Source organism: Propithecus coquereli, unplaced genomic scaffold, assembly GCF_000956105.1.
Source record: "Propithecus coquereli isolate 6110/MARCELLA unplaced genomic scaffold, Pcoq_1.0 Scaffold111, whole genome shotgun sequence".
NCBI lineage: Eukaryota > Metazoa > Chordata > Mammalia > Primates > Indriidae > Propithecus > Propithecus coquereli.
This window is the reverse complement of record NW_012135081.1, coordinates 6695222-6713635: the sequence shown is the minus strand read 5'-3', so window position 1 is coordinate 6713635 and position 18414 is coordinate 6695222. Positions and strand designations below refer to the sequence as shown.

General features: G+C 50.9%; 1 protein-coding gene across 1 annotated transcript; it reads right to left on the bottom strand.

Moving 5' to 3' along the window:
* Positions 1-1210: 1210 nt before the first annotated feature.
* Positions 1211-17682, bottom strand: ERBB3 (erb-b2 receptor tyrosine kinase 3). Its single transcript, XM_012651185.1, has 28 exons — positions 17409-17682; positions 13827-13978; positions 13090-13276; positions 12361-12486; positions 11645-11710; positions 11374-11492; positions 11125-11266; positions 10651-10764; positions 10439-10559; positions 9260-9333; positions 8964-9054; positions 8499-8704; positions 8157-8289; positions 7869-7959; positions 7495-7649; positions 7056-7109; positions 6518-6659; positions 5455-5574; positions 5232-5330; positions 4840-5025; positions 4515-4670; positions 3879-3954; positions 3258-3404; positions 3059-3156; positions 2789-2977; positions 2574-2645; positions 2094-2388; positions 1211-1911 (listed from the first exon to the last, which is right to left on the bottom strand). The coding sequence occupies exons 1-28, from the start codon at positions 17488-17490 to the stop codon at positions 1391-1393; spliced, it is 4014 nt and encodes a 1337-aa protein (XP_012506639.1). The 5' UTR covers positions 17491-17682; the 3' UTR covers positions 1211-1390.
* Positions 17683-18414: the final 732 nt, after the last annotated feature.

Genomic DNA, 18414 nt, shown 5'->3' with positions numbered 1-18414 from the left:
TCGAACTCCTGAGCTCAGAACGATCTGCCCGCCTCGGCCTCCCAGAGTGCTAGGATTACAGGCGTGAGCCACCGTGCCCGGCCGCATTATGCTTGTTTTAAGGGAATGCAAGTAAAAATAAGGCTGGAGAAAGCTGGATGGGACCGAGTAGGACTTTCAAAAGACAGAGAAAGTTAGCTATCCACTGCTGAGGAGCAGAGAAAGGAGGCAGTCTCTTATTTAACACATTAAATGTGTGTTTCCGACAGAAAGCTGGAAAAACTTTGGCATTTTTATTCAGACATGTATAAAAACAAAACAAAAACTTCAATGATACAACATACATTTTCCTCCAGTTCTCCATCCAAGGGGACAGAGGTCTGAAGCTGGGTCTTATTTCTGTCCCACCTGGAAGCTTCTCATTAATGGATGAGAATAGCTCCTAAAAGTGGATCTCAGGGACCCTTGTGGGTAAGGAGTGGAGATCATTTATAGTGGATTTGGGTTATGGTTTACACAAAAATGTCCAGTTATTTTTCCTTCTGACACCCCCCCACCACCACTTCCTGAGTTGAGGTCTGAGTATAGGATGGGGATGTGGTTGTTGGGGTTAGACTTGGTTCAGTGCAAAAATAAGAAAACAATGACCCTTATAAGGCTCTGACTTATATCAGTTTTCCTTGACACCTTACAGTAAGAGACTTGCACTGGAATTAGGAAAATTTTGAATCCTGGACCTGGTGCTTAATTTACTTAATTTCTTTAAGGCTCAGTTTCCTTATTTGTAAAATGGCATAATATCTATCTCACAGAATTGTTGTAAGGATTATAAAGGATTAAGTGAGATAATGTAGGTAAAGTTTAGCGTGATGCTCAGCTCATAGTAAGTGCTCTCAGTTAAAAGTAATCAATATCTATTCCAAACCTCTTTCTGCATTCCACAAAATTTTAAGCTTCCCAGTCTTTCTAGGAGGTTAAGAGTCATAAGCCAAAATTTTATAATACTTTCCTCTGCCAGGTCTCCCATTCCTCTTTCTGATGGGAACAGGCACACTTGAGCGCCTAGTCCCAATAAGTCAGAGCCTGAGAGAAAGGGACATGGAGAGTAATCCTTCATATCTCAAGGAGTCCCAGTGAGGAAGCTGAGGGATGGGATTGGGAAAGCACACGAAATAGGGAAAAACCGTCTCCTTTCCTGGGGTTAGGAAAGAGAAGAAAGTGCACAGCTGGCTACATATCACAAGAATTTTTTGTCAAAGTGTTTACAAGCCTCCAAATGTTGAATGGAATTGTCTAGGACTGGGGAAATAGGGCTGAGACCTATGAGGGAGAGGGACTAGGGAGAAGAGGGGTACCCTCTAGAGGCACTAGCTGCCATCAAATGCTCCCTGAGTGCCTCAGGGAGCAGGGGTTATGTTCTCTGGGCATTAGCCTTGGGGAAAAGCCTGCTATGCCAGTAATCAGGATTATCAAAGGCGGAGTCAGTGGCTTCTAGGCTACGTAGAGTTTTGAGGCGGGCATAATGAACATGTGGGGCATGGTGTCCAGGCCCCTGGAAAGCTCTCATTTCTTCATACCCTTGCTCAGCTGCTGGGCAGGCTGCCATGGCTGCATAATCCCCCCCAGGACCACCTCCACCACGTCGCCGATTCATATATTCATAGTCCTCATCTGGAGTGGTGCCAGCAGTGGGCATGATGGGCACAGGGTGGAGTGGGCAACTCTGTGTGCTGCCGAGAGAGGCACTGAGGTCTGATCCCACATCCATGTACTCATAACCCAGGTCCTCGAGGGAACTTGGTCTGGGGGGATGAGGTGGACTGTGCCTTCTCCGGTTCATGTATTCATACTCCTCATCTTCATCTTCTTCAGTACCCAGGACAGAACTGAGACCCACTGAAGAAAGAGTGCCTTCTCGGGAGGAGGGAGTACCTAGGGGTTGAGAAGAGAGGTTAGGTATGTGGAGAACATGCTGGTAATAGGCAGTAGGGGATGGGGGAAATTAGATAAAAATGAATAGGGAGGCATATGATCAGAAAAGACAAAAGAATTCAGAGGAGCCCAGAGAAAGGATTAGAGGAAGAATTGAGGAAAGCCCTAGGAAGATCAGGCACCTTTGAGGTGTGTATCTGGCATGACATAACCGTTGACATCCTCTTCCTCTAACCCTGGTGGGGAGAGTGGGGTGACAGGAGTAAGCAGACTGTGGCGCTGGGAATGGTATGCGCTGTCTCCACGGGGCCGTGGGCTCCGACTCCGGCTCCTACACATTGACACCTTCTCTTGGAGCTCGGCCTCAGAGCCTGTCACATGGCCCTCTGATGACTCTGATGCCAGGCGTGCCCGTGGCATTGGATGCAGAGAGACTGGACGGGGACACCGTTCACTACCTCCACAAACTGCAGAATCCTGAAGAGGAAAATAAACAAAATAATACAAGGAGATTTACATAGAGACAAGAAAAGAAGGCAAATGGATAGTTCAATGCCTTCTTTTTTGCAGGACATGGATTAAATCTCAAAGGTTTCTAATGCCTTCCACATTACCCCTATCATTCTGATCCTAAGACCCAGAATGCCAGCAACAGACCTTACCTGGCAAGCTTCCCCAGGATTGCCCTGGTTCATGGGCATGTATCCCGATGATGGACTTAAATGGCTCTGGCTCTAGGATGAAAAAAGTAAGGAAAAGGTTTAAGATGAAGGGAGAACTCTACTCTTACCATGGGGGCCTTTAAGTGGTTACTCTGGGTATCTGTAGGGTTCATGAGGGCTCAGGGTGCAGAGAATTGGGTAATTAGGTGTCTTACCCCACGTGATCGATTAAGTGTTCCAACTGGTAGGCTGAGGGCAGAGCCCAATGTGCTTGCCAGGTTGTCCTCCTCTGCTTCCAAGTCTAGGTCTAGGTCTAGTTCTGGCTCCAGCTCTACTTCCTCCAGTTCCTTGTTTGTCAGAGCAGAGGGCTCTGCCCCAGGTGCTATTCCAGATCCACTCTCTCTCTATAGGGGCAGGTAATTGTTAGGGTGAATCCAAGTCCCCTTTTCTCTAAATTTCCTTGACATCTCTTAGTCCCTACTTACCTTTATAACCAGATACCGGGGTGGGTCTCGGGCCATCCTGGTGAACTCATTGGCTAGTTCTTTAAAGGTTGGGCGAATGTTCTCATCAATCATCCAACCTAGGGGTAAAATGTAGGAGGCAGAGACATAAATGGGAATGGAGCCATAAGACAAGTAGGGAAGGAAGTCAGAAAATGGTTGGGGTCAGCAGGTAACTCACACTTGACCATCACCATGTACACATCAATGGTACAGATCTGGGGCTGTGCCAACCGCTCCCCCTTCTCTAGCAGGTCTGGTACTTCAGCCAATCGCAGCCCTGCATAGGGCTCTGCCCCGAAGGTCATCAACTCCCAAACTGTCACACCTGATGACAGGAAGAAATGGACTAGTAGATGGTAAAATAGACAGGGGCATGAAGTGAAGGGAAGGCAGAACCTGATTTTTTTTTTTTTTGCTCAGGCTGGAGTGCAGAGGCACAATCATAGTTCACTGTAACCTTGAACTCCTGGGCTCAAGTGATCCTCCTGCCTAAGCCTCCCAAGTATCTAGGACTACAGGCATGAGCCACCATGCCTGACTAATTTTTTAAAAATTTTAAGAATTTTCTGTAGAGATATGGTCTTGCTGTGTTCAGACTGGTCTTGGACTCCTGGCCTCAAACGATCCTCCTGCCTTGGCCTCCTAAAGTGCTGAGATTACAGGCATGAGCTACCGTGCCTGGCCAGAACCTGATTTGACACAAGGATCTAAAGTCTTTAGAGTACAAGAGAGGGGGTCTCAAAAGGCAGTTGTGAAATTTGGGCCAGTGATGATATAGAGGGCATCAAGATGCACTGACCATAGCTCCAGACGTCACTCTGGTGTGTGTATTTCCCAAAGTGAATACTCTCAAGGGCCATCCATTTAATTGGAGTCTGAGGATTAAAGATAAAGGTGTCACCAGTTGATTTCCACAAACTTTCTTAGCATTTCCAAGTCCCAAGTTCTCTTATCATTCTTTTCTTTGTTGCTCTCTGAACTTAAATCTCTGACGTCTCTAGCTTTCTCTCTCTTTTTTGAGACAGGGTATCGCTCAGTCACCCCAGGTAGAGTACAGTGGTGTCATGTAATCATAGCTCACTACAACCCCAAACTCCTGGGCTTAAGCAATCCTCCTGTCTTAGACTCTCAAGTAGCTGGGACTACAAGCACACACAATGCCTGGTTAATTTTTCTATTTTTATTAGAGACGGGGTCTCACCCTTATTCAGGCTGGTCTTGAACTCCTGAGCTCAAGCAGTACTCCCACCTTGGCCTCCCAGAGTGCTAGGATTAATAGGTGTGAGCCACTGTGCCCGGCCTTAGTTTTCTCTTCTTGAACTTACCATGAAGCATGAAGCATCTGCCCTGCCCCTGAAGGAGACCACTGACTGCTCCCTATCCCCATGCTTCACTCCACTCCCACCTCCTTACCCAGCCCTTTGTGTCACCTCACCTTGGCCTCACTGTGTAGTAGCTGTTTATCGTCCGGTGGCAGCAGATCAGCCACACCAAAATCTGCCACCTGAACCTGACTAGGTGACTTGAGTAGCACATTTCGGGCAGCCAGGTTCCTGTGCACCATACCATGCTCCTCAAGATAGTACATACCCTATAGGGGAAGAAAGTGTTCCCAGGGTTGGGGGAATCAATCAGTCAGTGAGATCTAGAATCCTCCCAAACCCTGAAGGCACCTCTCAGAACTTCAACCTTCCCACCCCTTCTCTCCCTGCCCCCACCCAGGCAGTTGTTATTATAGGGCTCCTCCAAGCTCCTCTCACCTTTGCAATTTGTACTCCCCAGTTGAGCAGCAGCTGTGGCCCCAGTGCCCCCCGGTGTTGTCTCACATGATCCAGCAGGGAACCCAGAGGCAAGTATTGAGTGACAAGCTGCAGAGATGACCCAGGGCATAGTCCCAGCAATCGTACAATGTGGGTATGGTCTAGACTGCCAATGGCCAGCATATGCTAAGAGACACAAGAGGTGTTATCCAGGAAACAAACAGATTCACATACACTCTGCACATGTACACCCAGACCAGGGATCCCGCAATGTTCAAGTACATCAACATGGCTAACATAGTAGCTGCTAACACAGGAACATGCTTCTACATGACTGTATCTAATACTGTCCTCTCTCCTAGTGGCATACAAAATCCTTTTCCTTCACTTACATCTGTCACAGCTTGAAAACTCTGCCGTCCACTCTTGTCTTCAATGACTTTAATGCAGACTGGAATCTTGATTGATTCACCCTCAGGGATCCACACTCCCTAGGAAGTTTGGGGCAGGAGTCAGTCTAGGGTTATTCTCCCCAGATCAGCCCTTGGCTAAGATTTTCTCCCCTTTGCCCTAGATCCTTTCCCCACCTCTCCAGCCTTCCTGTGGGTCACTCACTCTGTGCACAGTTCCAAAGACACCCGAGCCAAGCACTTTAAGCTTCCTCAGCTCTGTCTCTTTGAAGATTCTGGCCAAGACTTTGTTAGCCTTCTCACTGGGATCCAGAGGCTCTATGCTCTGAGGAGCAGATGGGAAGGAGGTATTCAGGAAAGCCCATTCTCACACCCCACTCCAACCCACTGCCCCTAAGTGGATGCCAAACACAGCAGAGCCCAAAGGACAGGAAGAGAAATTGTCTTTAGTCCTGGAAAACATTGTAGGCATATTGAGGAATAACAGACACTGTGGAAATTTTTTTTTTTTCTTTTGAGACAGAGTCTTGCTCTGTTGCCCGGGCTAGAGTGCTGCGGCATCAGCCTAGCTCACAGCAACCTCAAACTCATGGGCTCGAGCGATCCTCCTGCCTCAGCCTCCCAAGTAGGTGGGTCTACAGGCACGCACCACCACGCCTTGCTAATTTTTTTCTATTTTTAGTAGAGACAGGGTCTCGCTCTTGCTCAGACTGGTCTCAAACTCCTGACCTCATGTGATTGTCCTGCCTTGGCCTCCCAGAGTGCTAGGATTACAGGCGTGAGCCACCTCACCAGCTGAATTGTGGCAATTGTTTGTGCTCATGAAATTAGGAATCCAGAGAGTTGGGTTTTCCATTTGATGGGGGAAGGAGTGTTGGGGGTTCATCTGGAGAGAGTTAGTAATAGTATCACCACCTTGAGTGCGTTTTATACAGTGCTCTATGCTTTTCAAAGCACTTTCACATACATCGTCTGCTTCCACCCTTATAGCCATACAGAAAAATGTTATTTCCTCTATTTAGATGCATAAACTTTGACACAGGGAATAGAAGTAACAAAGTCATGTGGCAAATTAATGGCAAAATCAGGACTAAAATGCATGCCTCCCATTTCTCTGAGCAGTGTTCTTTCTAGCCAATCACACTATCTCTTTGAAGAAAGGGATCAAATCTCCAGGCAAAGAGGAGGGGAGTGATGCTCATCACATCACTGACTTCTGGGTGCAGATGGCACAGGGTACCTCTCAAAATTAAGCTCTAAGTACTCACCTCACCTCGTTCCAAGTAGCGTCTCATAGCCCTTTTATTCTGAATCCGGCGCCCACGCCAATAGAGAAAAGTGCCACCCAGGATCAGGAAAATTGCTACCAATCCTACTACCACCGTCAAAGCCATTGTCAGATGGGTTTTGCTATGGAATATAAAGAAACCCAGCATTATCCTGGGTATATACCCCCCTTACAAATATCATCTATACCTGTGCCAAGGTATGGTGCAGATCTGGGACAAGAATTTAACTTACATACACACACACACACACACACACACACACACACACTCATATATATATCTCCTTGAGCACTGAAGGGACTAACCTAAATCTAGACCACCCTTAGGCTACTACAAATTAATTTTAGGAAAGGAAGGCCAGAAGCCTGGATTCTTATGTTTCAAGTACAGTGATAGTGGACTATGTATACAAAAGGCCAGATTGAATAGAGACTCACTCTTCCCTGCAGGTAACCACCCTCACCCTAGCTTCTCTCCCAAAAATCCCTAGCTTCCAGAATCTCCAAGCCCATTATACCTGATCAGCTCCAATGTTTGGCCTGAACAGTCTTGTAGATCTGGTCCTTTACACCTAAAGAAAGACAGTCAACACCTTAAATGAGAACTTGAACAACAGAGGCTCAATTCCAATGGCCTCAACCTACAAAAGCTGTTTTAGAACCTACGATGGCATCCTATCCTGGAGCCCAAAGCCTATCCCAAAACTTGGCCTCCATCTCCAGCTCACCAGCCCTCCCTGAGCCCCTCTTGTAATGAAACTCCTCTGAGCTGAAATTATTTCAGGTTCCCAAAACTGTAGTGTAATTTTGTGCTGTTATTGAGTTTCCTCTTCTCTAATTCTTTACTACATAGCCGGGAGTGATCCTTAAATCACAGTCCCCCTCTTTTTTCTGCTCTCTTCACCCTGTGCTCCTACCCTTCAACCTGACCCCTCTTCTCATCATTGCATTACTGACCCTTGGGTGCAGTTCTCATGGCAGGGACGACATTCATTCTGAACATCCGGGTACTTGTAGATGGGGCCCTTGGCACCTAGGACTCCATTGGGGCAGCTGCTCACACAGTGGGGCCCATCTCGAAAATGGGCACATTGGGCACAAGCATCAGAGCCCTGAGTGGAAGAAAGCAGGTCAGGAAGAATTGGATTCCAAAGTCAATGCCATACCTCTCAGCAAAGACCAACCCAGCCATTCAGGATCCTCCATCCACAATCCCTAGCATTATCTGGCCTCCCTATGCTGTCTCTGCGATTTGGCTATATCATTCCCTAGATGCTCCAAGTGTTGCCCCTTGCCTATCTGCCTTAGCAATTATGGTGCTGCTACTATACCGAGCCATTGCATGTGGCAGTGCCCTCCATGGGTTGGCATTCCGGGTGGCAGGAGAAGCATTCAGCCTCATGGGCAAACTCACGAGGCTCCCTGCAGTGGGGGATAAAGGGAAGGGAGTCACTTTCAAGTCCTAACCATCGTGTCCTGATCCCACACCCACAGGTCTCCTACCTCATTCCCACCAAGGCATATGCAGAAAGTTGTCTGAAGGCTGTCAGGTGCCACCTGAACAGCTCCATCCCAGGACCCCACCCCTGCCTGTTCTTGACTATGTCCCCTCACTGTACCCATTCAGAAAGTTGCAGTGGGTCACACAGACACCTCCTCGGCTGTAGTTCCGACAGGATAAGCACTGACCAGGGCCTGGGCCCCAGCATCCCCCAGAGGAGCACAGTGGGTCACACACTTTGCCTTCTGCCACTGGAAAGGAAGGAGTAGATTAAGAGAGGAGTCTGAGGACCCCTAAAAAGCCCTCCCCTGAACTCTTCCTCATTACTGCTTCTAACCTCACATCCCCCTTCTCCGTGGTTCCATCCCCAAGCCTACTCCCACTTCCAGGTCAGAATAATCCTTACACCCTGTCCTGCCTGACTACCTGTTCTCACCACCCAGTGGGCCTTTTCCCTCACCGCATTCTCTTCGGGGCCGATTATGCTTGATGTCTAGTCTCTCTTCTGAAGGCCCCCGAAGCAGCTTGGTCCAGTTCAAAGAATGGTGGTAGCAGAGCTGCCGATTGGCACTTATGTAGATACGCCCAGCACTAATTTCCTTCAGGGATCGGAGGCCCAGAGATGTTACATTCAAGTTCTTCATGATCAACAACGAGAAGCCCCGGCTGAGAGTAAGGAGACAGGATGAGAGGGGACACCACTAAGGGAAAATTATCCATGCAGTGGATTCATTTTATTCAACAAATTTGCCCTGAGCTGGTCAGACCCACTGAGAGGGATGCCTCTCCTTTTGCCTTTTCCCCATCAAACTCTCAAACCCTCTGGGCCTGCCGTATGAGTCAGTGCCTCGTATTTCACCCAAGAATGGCTACAAAACAGGGTTCATTGCCTGGAGATGCCATCAGCTCCACACCCCTTACTCACTTGTAGAGGCTTCTGCCTCCAATGGTTGTCAGGTTGGAAAAAACACTGAAGTTGTGCATGTGGGGAGGCCAGGATTGGATGTTCAGATAACCTGAGGGTTTGGAGAGAGGCATGTCAGCAGGGAGTCTTCTCCCCTTCCTCTTTCTCAGCTTCTCCTGGCTTCTCCCCTGTAACTTGTTTTTGTTTTTTTTCCTCCCCTATAACTTGGGACATGATTTTCTCAAGTAGTTATACCACAGTTGATGCCAGTGGTTCACCTATTCCTCTCAGAAAGGGCAGCCTCTCCTCCCACTCACCTGTGATCTCCCGTACTGTCTGGAAGACATTGAGCTTCTCAGGGTCCAGGGCAGGGATCTTGTGCCAAGGGTCTCTGGGGAGAACAATAAAAAGCAGTTAACAAGGTAGAGGTATAATAGGTATTAGCAATGAGAACACCTAGCCTCCAAACTTGGTTTCTAAATATCACTCTCCACTAAAAGGAAACAGGGTTCTTTGGAGAGGCTGAGGTGGGAGAAATATAACATGAGCCTAGAGCATCTTGTACAAAAAAGTAAGAAAGTACTCAAAATATGAAGGGTACAGCCCAAAGAACACCGGTGCCAGTTTGAAGGGGCTCCCAGTGGCCAAATCAGGGACAAATAAAAACCAAAATAAATAATGATTCTAAAGGATTATAAACCATTGAATAGGCTGGGCTTGATGGCTCACACCTATAATCCCCACACTTTGGAAGGCTAAGGGGAGTGCCGCTTGAGGCCAGGACCTCGACACTAGCCTGGGCAACTTAGCGAGACCGCTGTTTCTACAAAAAATTTAAAAATTAGCCAGGCATGACGGTGTGTGCCTGTAGTCCCAGCTACTTGGGAGGCTGAGGCAGGAGGATCACTTGAGCCCAGGAGTTCAGGCTGCAGTGAGCTACAGTTGTGCCATTGCACTCCAGCCTGGGCGACAGAGCAAGGCCCTATCACTAAAAATAAATAAACAATAAGATTATGTTAAAATAAAAAATTAAAAGAAAAAAAACAGGCAGTCATAGTGTTTCTCTCTCTCTCATACACATACACACACACACATTTAAGTGCTGTCCTATAGAATAGGAAGTCCCTTTGCTCTTTGTTGCTCTAAGAAGCAGAATTAGGGGAAATAGCTGAAAATCATGGGGAGGCAGATTTTTATTTGAATTTAGGCAAGAACTTTTAGAAAGCTTTAAGAAGAAGGATACACTGCTGTCCCTGTCCCCTGTTCCTTGGCAGGGTGATGTTGGATTGCTTAAGGATGTCCCTGAGGGAATTCAGGGACATCCTTAAGCAATGGATGGGAGGTTGAGTTAAGCATTCCCCTAGGTCCTTTGTAACCACTAAGACTTTATGACTTAGATTCCTAGTCAGCTCCACATAGGAAGGTTTAGGCCAAGGAAATGAACTGTGAGGCATAGATGGGGTGGAGGACTGGGGAGAGAAGGCAGAATCTCTAACCCATTGAGGCCAGTGATAAGAAAGTCCAGGTTGCCCAGGATCTTGGTGCAGTTCACAAATCCATCAATGTTGCTCGAGTCCACGGTCTGGAAGCGGCTCCCAGAACCTGTCCCCTCACAGGCTGCAAACACAAAGGAGGCTCAGAGGGGGTGATCTGAACAGTCTTAGAGGAAAGGATGTCTCTTTACAAGTTCTTACCATCTCGTACTCACCTTTGGGGCATAGCCCCCCACAAGGCTCACACATCTTGAGCCCATTTTTATCTACTTCCATCTTGTCAGGAGGACAGGCTCTGACACAGGAAGTTAGATCCACCACAAAGTTGTCTAGGGAAGAGGAGGGAACCATTAGAGCTGAGAGAGGAACACTGCCAACTACCAACTGAACCCCTGCTCTGGGCCCTTCTCCCTCCTGCTCTGCACTGGATTTGTCCCCACCTACCACCCTAGGTCCCTTAAGTGCTGTCCTATAGATTAGAAAGTCCCTTTGCTTTATGTCGTTACAAAGAACAGAAGTAGGGGCAATAGCTGGAAGTCATGGGGACGCAAGTGGGGGCACTCTTTGGGGGTGGTTAGATGATCATGACCAATTTGCCCTCTGAGCTCCCCACTTGATGCCTTTTGCCTCCCAAAATTTTGTCTAAAATTCTGGATCCATATTGTCAGTCCTTTCCCTCAGACGCTTACGGGGACAGCTGGCTACACAAACTCCTCCATACTGGTACTTGGTGTGGGGATTGGGTTCCAGCTGGAAAGTTAGCTTATTATAGACAAGAGGCAGTGGACACCGGGGTACACAGGCTCCACTGTCATTGAAGTGTCGGCAGGCCTGGGAACATAGGAGACTCATAAAATTCATGTTACATATATACGCCTACCTCCTCCCCAAAGCCCACATCCCCATTTCGAACCCAGGCAAATGGTAAGAGTACATACAAAGCAGTCTGTGTCCTGAGGGCCTGAGCAGCCCCCTGCACACTCATCATGGCAGCACTGGTTGGGGTTGGGCCCAAAGCAGTGACCATTACACTGAGGGGCACAGATGGTCTTGGTCACTACGGAAGGAGAGAAAACATGGCTGTCAGGGCTCTTAGGACTGCATTCTGAGGTCACTGCTCATCACGACCCCAGGGTTGACACAGGCTTGGGTAGGCAGGGATATGAAAGCATATGAGTTTGAAGTTTTTGGAGGGAAGTTCAAACCCACATGTCTGGCAGTCTTCTGGTCCGGGACCCCAGCATCGTCCCTTGCAGGCCTCATGACAGGGGGGACCTGGTTAGGAAGGAAGGCAACAACACAAAGGGCTGTCAGGGGCTAGGACAGGTTTGCTTGAGTCAACAGGGTATGATGTCAGCACACAAACACCTCAACTCCAAGAAGCAAAGAGCCAGGGCTGTGTCCCTCCCTGCCCTTGGAGAGCAGGGCTGGGCTCAAGTGAACCTGTCAACAAAGGGTGGAGCCACGCCTTCACACCACCCACTGGGCAGCTGAAGGGAGGGACTGGGGCAAATGCCAACCATGGCCTCAGTCCCAACCCAGGAACTTGGTTTCTCCTTGGCAAACTGAATCCAGCAGGAAGATATACATGTGAATGGACAGGGAGCAGCAGATTATGTTCAAAGGTAGGTGGGTTCCAAGGAGAAGGGAGTAGATTGTGATGGAAAGAGTAATGGCTGTGGAATCGAAAGATCTGGATTCCCTGCTTAGTACTGAGAGTTCTTTTTGCCCCTCTTCTCGATATACTTCCTCTGTGGTTTGGGTTCCAGGGGAACTGGCCTGGTCCCTCCTGGCAGGCTCTTGGATCTAGGGCCTGAGGTGTTTGTTCAGTGGAGAGATGGGTTCAGAGCAGGGATGTAATGATGGGAAAGGAATCACTCCGGTTTGGTGGGGCAGGGGGAGCAGGCTTTATCATGGACACTCACAGCTTCTGCCATTGTCCTTCACCACTATCTCAGCACATCGATCCCTCACGATGTCCTTCCAGTCAATTGTGTCCATGTGACAAAGTTTATCATTCTTCTCAATATAAACGCCCCCTGACAGAATCTCTGAGGTAAGGAAAAGAAGTGACAGAGTCAAGGGCTACGGCAGAACTTTACCTTCCCACCAATCCAAAAGACATCTGAGACTTAGCAGCACGGGCCTTGTAAGAGGGGTCAGGCCAAAAGAAACTCCTGCCTCTTCAGACACCTGTCCAGATCCGGTTTAGCCAGTGGGGGAAGGGAAGGGAAAAAAGGAGAACATCTCTGACTCAACACCCGCCCCCCCAGCCCTACCTGTGTGTTTTCCAACTGACTGGGCCAGGGAGAAGTAGCAGGTGGCCAGGTGGTATTTAACCCCTGTGTGCCTCTGGTCTGTGGGGGTTTGGGAGGGAGAAAGGTAGGATTTCCAGGGAAGGAAGGACATCATGGTACACTGTACTTTGAAGTTAGAGAAATGTGTAACAGATCCAGCTCCAACTCTAGCCCCACCAGAACAGAGGACCCTCTCTCTGGAACAGATACCCTCAGCTCCCCATTGGGGGCCCTCTACTGTTAAGGGGTGGGCATCTTGGAGGGGGCACTTAGGGTGAACAGTCTTGGGTCATCATCAGGGAGGTGCCAGTCAGCAAGTTGGCTGAGGGGCAAGACCAGGAGTCACCAGGAACTGACCAGTGAGCTGGGTAAAGCGGAGCTGGCGCAGAGCGTGGCTGGAGTTGGTGTTATAGTTCAACATGACAAAGATGGCAAACTTCCCATCGTAGACCTGCGTGCCCCGCACCACGCGCAGGTTGGGCAGTGGTAGTGTAGAGAATTCATTCATGGCCACGAGGACATAGCCTGTCACTTCTCGGATCCACTGTGATGGAGCAGATTGTGTCAATGAGAGTCATGACAGGGCAAAAAGTCTCAGTCCCCTCTCCCTCCTTCAGGCATTCTGGAATCCTTAACTCTTTTAAGTCTTTCTAATTCCTATTTTGTAGTAGGGAGTAGACTGTATCACACAATCCTGTCACTTCCAGCAGGGAAGAGAGAGAGCAGAAATCATAAAGGAATTCTAGTTTCCTACCTTTTTCTTCTCAAAGCTCCTCATGCCAGGAGGGTCCTGGCTTAGTTCCTTCCTCATCTCCCCAGGTGCTCTCAGTCCTCAGGTGTCTCTTTGTATTAGTCCCTGCTTCCTTTGCACCATCACAGAACACCACCTGCCCCTGCCCCCCATATATCCCTGGCTACAACAGCATAGGTCCCCGGTTCCAGTCATTGTCCCTATAAACATAGGTTTGAATCTTAGGAGCTATTGAGTCCTAGGAATACTGAACTCCAGCAGAGGGTAGCCCTGAGAAAGGGAAGGAGGCTTCTATGGGGAGAATAAAGAGCAACAGGTCAAGGAAGGGGACAGGCACTCAAACCTGCAGGAAGGAGAGGTCGGCATTGTGTCCTGTGAGCACAATCTCGAGGTTCCCCATCACCACCTCACACCTCTCGTAGAGTTTGTACAGAGTCTGGTATTGGTTCTCAGCATCGCCAGTCACACTCAGCCCATTCAGAGTCCCAGGACACACTGTTCAAAGTGGAGGGAAGAGGGCAGAGGGCTGGATGCAAGTTCTCAGCCCCATTTGCCATCCCCCAAGACCAGCCCCTTGGTTGCCCTCTTCCAGTAACATTCAACAGGATCAAAAGGCATTTGCTCCAACCCTATCCACCAGGGACAGATAGGCCCATAATGGCCTGAGAGCCTCCTCTCTTCTTAGAATCCCCTCACCATCCCCTGAATGCGAAGGTGAAAGAGTTTTCTTTTTCTTCCAGGGACCCTCTGTGCCTCTTTCAGGTACTGCTTTGGGTGCTAAGGGGTTAATCAAGGAAGATGGGATTTTTTTTCCCCTCTCTAGAAAGGAGAAGTTAGGAAAGGACCACAACTTTGATTACCCTCTTCTCCCCCTCCAGCTAGGGCATTGACTCCTTTACCCTCATCCTGCCTCTCTCTCTAGGTCCTGGAATAAACATCTCTTTGGGGCTAGCACACAGCCCCTATTGTGTCTACTGAGGGTGGGATGGGGGCAGAGGGCGGGGGCAGTGCCTGGGGCCACAGTCCAGCCCACAATGAGGCGATTCTATACCGGAGGAGGGGGCTGCCCCACCCTGTCCCCAGACACCCTGTCCTCAGCAGCAGCCCCCCCAAGCCTTGGGCTCAGACTAGTGACCTCACTAGAGGGGGGAGCTTTGGTGGTGGTGGTGGGGTGTCAATGGGAGCTTTGTCTTTAAAGGTGGAAGATAAGGAGCTGGCTGCCTCCCCCCTTCCTAAACTCTGGCTTTCCTTCTCACTCCCTTCCCCTAGCCCAACCACTCGGGCTCCCTCAGCATCACTTTCCAGCTCCAGAGTATTTTTCAGTAAATACAGAGAAGCCTGGAGGGAAACAGTAACACACTCCCCACTCTAAGCCTTCCATGTGATTTCACTGTTAGAAGAGATTCATTAAAAAGACTTCCAACATGGCAATCCTTACCCACACTAGGGGAGAGTCTAGACCAGAGGCACATGAGGCGTGTCAAGTCTTGGGAGTTCACTTTTCTTTGTAAATGTGGAGGGCAACAGGCTGTGGGAAATCCTGGACCCTGAAGCCCCACCCCAGTCTCTCTCCTCTGGCTCAGAGACAGACTGTGTGTAGGGGGGGGCAGTGGGGGGAGTCAGGGGTAGATACCACCTGTTCCAACCACCCTTCCCTGAGGCAGCTCAGTGGGAGGCAGGAGTGGGAATGCAGGGAGGGAGATGGTGAGGCCCCAACTCCTCCTACTAGATACACTCCTAGCCTGACCACTTGGTCTTTGAGTGTTCCACTTCTCTATCACTCCTCATGAAGGGAAGGGGTTGACTAGTTTCAGCAAAGAGGGGTAAACAGGCCAGGAGCTCCCGGGAGTCTGGGAACTCCAGGGTCCTTGGGCTGAAATGAAAGAGACTAGGAAGGTTCGTTATTTCTGGAACAACCCCACCCAATCCCCCTCCTGGCAGGATACCCCCTTTTCCAACTTAAGGCGCCAATCCTTTTCCCTGCATAAGGGAGGAGCCAAGATTTCTGCACAAGGAAGTGGGGTGTGTGTATGTGAGTGTACGCACACATACACATGAACATGTACACATCTTCCCTGCTGGCCCAAAAATCTATATTGATCTGTCCTCCGGTCTCCTTACAGGAAGTAGTTCAGGTGGCCCCATCCATCCCACCTGCCCATAAGTATTTGTGCAGACTTTGTGTCTGTGCTTGGAAGGATACAGAGTGTTAGAGGTCCCACTTCCCTGCCACCTTGAGGGTAAAGTCCATATTATACAAGCAGGGGGCAAAGGGCCTGGGTGGGAAAGGAATAAGCAACACCTCTGGGGAGGAACGGGTCAGCTTGGGGAGCAGGGTGGGGGAGGGGAATTATAAAAATCCCCGCTGTACCCAGGGAGCAGGGGCACAGGGAGGGGCGATGTCACAGGCTCTCCTTTGGTAGAGAGCACTGAGGCTGGGACAGAGCAAGAATCTCCAGCCCTCCTCAACCAGAGGCCTCCCCTCCAACATCCCCCACCCCCATCACAGCCGGGACAAAGGGGCTATAGAAGGACTGAGACAGGGCCGGATGCCCAGAGGCTGCAGGATCCAGATAAAGGGTAAAGAGACTCAACCATGCCTGCCTCCTACCTCCTCCAGGGAGGGTGGCCAGAATCTGGGATTCCTGGGTTCCTGGTTGAAGATTCCAGGGGTCTGGATGGGACAGTTATACAACCACTCCACTGGTCCCTCCCACTGCAGTCCCCAGACCACCCCCCTCCACCAGCTGGGAGTGTTCACATCTCCAAGATCCCAGGGTCTAAATTTAGGCCCAGCAACTGTGGGGGAAGCACAGGTGGTTTCTCCCACTCCCACCCTGGGGAAGGGGCCCTGGCTGTGCCAAACCCCAAGCTGAGATCTGAGGGGATGGGAGGCGATCAACAGGTCTTCAATTCCAGCAACACCAGCACCCAGCACGTGTCCATGGTCCCAAAGACACCCCAAAGGGGTGGACACAGATAGCATGGGAGTGGGAGGAGGATTAGAAAAGACCAATCCAGGACTCTGTCTAGAGTCCTGGAGACAGTGTCAGACAATAAACAGAATAGGGGCAGTGGGCAGAAGCTGGGCCTAGAAGTACTTCTCAGGACCGGAGGCTCAGAAGGTAGCCTATGTGCCCTGTTAGTCCTCAGGTTGGGGAGAGAAAAGACAAAAGGCTGGACGTCCATGCCCCAACAGCTCCTGGCCCAAGGGCTTGCGTATAGTAGATGCTCAATAAATATTAGTTGACTTGACCTGGGTCTTGGCAAAGAGAGGTTGGTCAAGTTGGGGCCAGCTCTATTATTTGGAGGGAAAGCGGGCAGCCAACCTCTGCTGCGCCTCTCGTCCTGATGTCACCTGGACTTGGCCCTCTGGTTAATCTCAGCCCTCCCCAGGGCAGGCTCACTCACGGAAGAGGAGGTGCCGCTCCTGTTTTTCCAACACCAGAAAACAACAACCCCCTCCAACCCTTCTGTAGCCCCGCCCTGTCGGCAAAACAACGAAACTCAGGGTTGCTGAAATCAGGTGCGGGGTCGGGGGCAGGGGGCTGGAGAGCAAACAGAGGCCCTTCCGCAAAGATCCCCACCTCCAACCATCTCCTCCTGTTTACAGAACGAAGGTCCCGGCTCCGCTCCCTGCAGTGCCACTCAGAAGTGTGAACTAGTTTCGGCATCAGCCTCATCAGGGGAGACCAACTAGAGGGTCGGCGACGCGCTGGGGAAGGGGGCGCCCAGGAATACCGTCCCCACCCGGACCACGCCAAGAACTGGAGCCCGACCGCCCCGACCTCAGGTGGTCGCAGAGGACGCGGGGTCAACACCCCCACCCCCACACCGCCCGAGCCCCTGCCCCTGCCCTCAGGGACTGCGCGTACTTGGTCGGGCTCCCAGGTTCCGAGCCCGCCGGTGCTTCAGCGCCGCTTACCTGCCTGCGAGTTGCCCACCTCGGAGCCCCGGGCCAGGCTGAGAAGTAAGCCCAGCACCTGCAGAGCCCCGTTCGCCCTCATGACTTCAGAGGAGGGTGAAGGGAGCCCAGCCGAGTCCGGCCCGGGGACCCCTGGACTAGGACATCGACGCGAGAGCCACCTGAGCCGCCAGCGAATTGGTGGCGGCGGCGCCGGAGGTTGCAACTGCAACCGGAGCCGGAGCCGGAGTCCGGGGCGGGATGGGAGGGGAGGGGTGTATGTCTGTGAGAGGAGGGAGGGAACGCAGGGGGAAGAGGGTGAGTCACGGCTGCGCCCCCTCCCGCGGAGGCTGGAGTAGGGATTGCTGGAGCCTCGGACAGCCCGCCCCGAGCGCGCGCCGCGCCCCACGGTCCCGCAACTTGGCCAAGCAGATCCAGGATGGGTCTTGCCCTAATTTTTCTTCAGGAGCTGCGCTAAAGGGACATCAAGATTCCAAAAGCGCCTAAATCCAGGGAAAGGTAATGAATGAGGGTGGGGAGAGAGCTCCAAAGCCCGGCCCCCTGAAAGTTGGCCTCGCCCATTAACCAAATCACTCAACTCCCCTAGCCGGTTGGTTCACTTGGGGGGATTTTCTCTCTGAATGTGAATATTTCTGTCTGTGTATTTTTGAGAGGGAGGGTGTTTTTCGCCTCATATTCAGGCCACCTCAGTTTTCCCGGGACTTGAAACCTCATAACTCGTCCACCCTGCCCAGGAACCCGAGCCCCAGAGGCCGCGTGAAATTGCACTGTCTCCGGCCGCTTCCTCCTCCAGACCCGGCGCCGGCCCAGCCTCTCCGGGGGATTTGGCTGGGGGGGTGGGGGTTGGTTTCCAGCCTGGGAACAGACCCCGGAGCCCGCCTTTCCACTTCTACCCCGGGAGGGGCTCCCGCACCTGTCGCCGTCCCCTCTGCTGCCCCCCACAGCCGCCTGGGAGAACAGCTGCCTTCTCTTCCACACTGGAGCCTGACCGCGCCGTCCAGGCGGC

Bases quoted from the DNA above. Each gene is read 5' to 3' on its own strand.
- ERBB3 (XM_012651185.1), bottom strand. From the start codon at position 17,490: ATGAGGGCGAACGGGGCTCTGCAGGTGCTGGGCTTACTTCTCAGCCTG. The intron at 9,055-9,259 runs GTGAGTGGGAGG...CCAAACCCTCAG, and splicing joins GACAGTACGGGAGATCACAG to GTTATCTGAACATCCAATCC. The intron at 5,575-6,517 runs GTGAGTACTTAG...TCTGCTCCTCAG, and splicing joins GCTACTTGGAACGAGGTGAG to AGCATAGAGCCTCTGGATCC.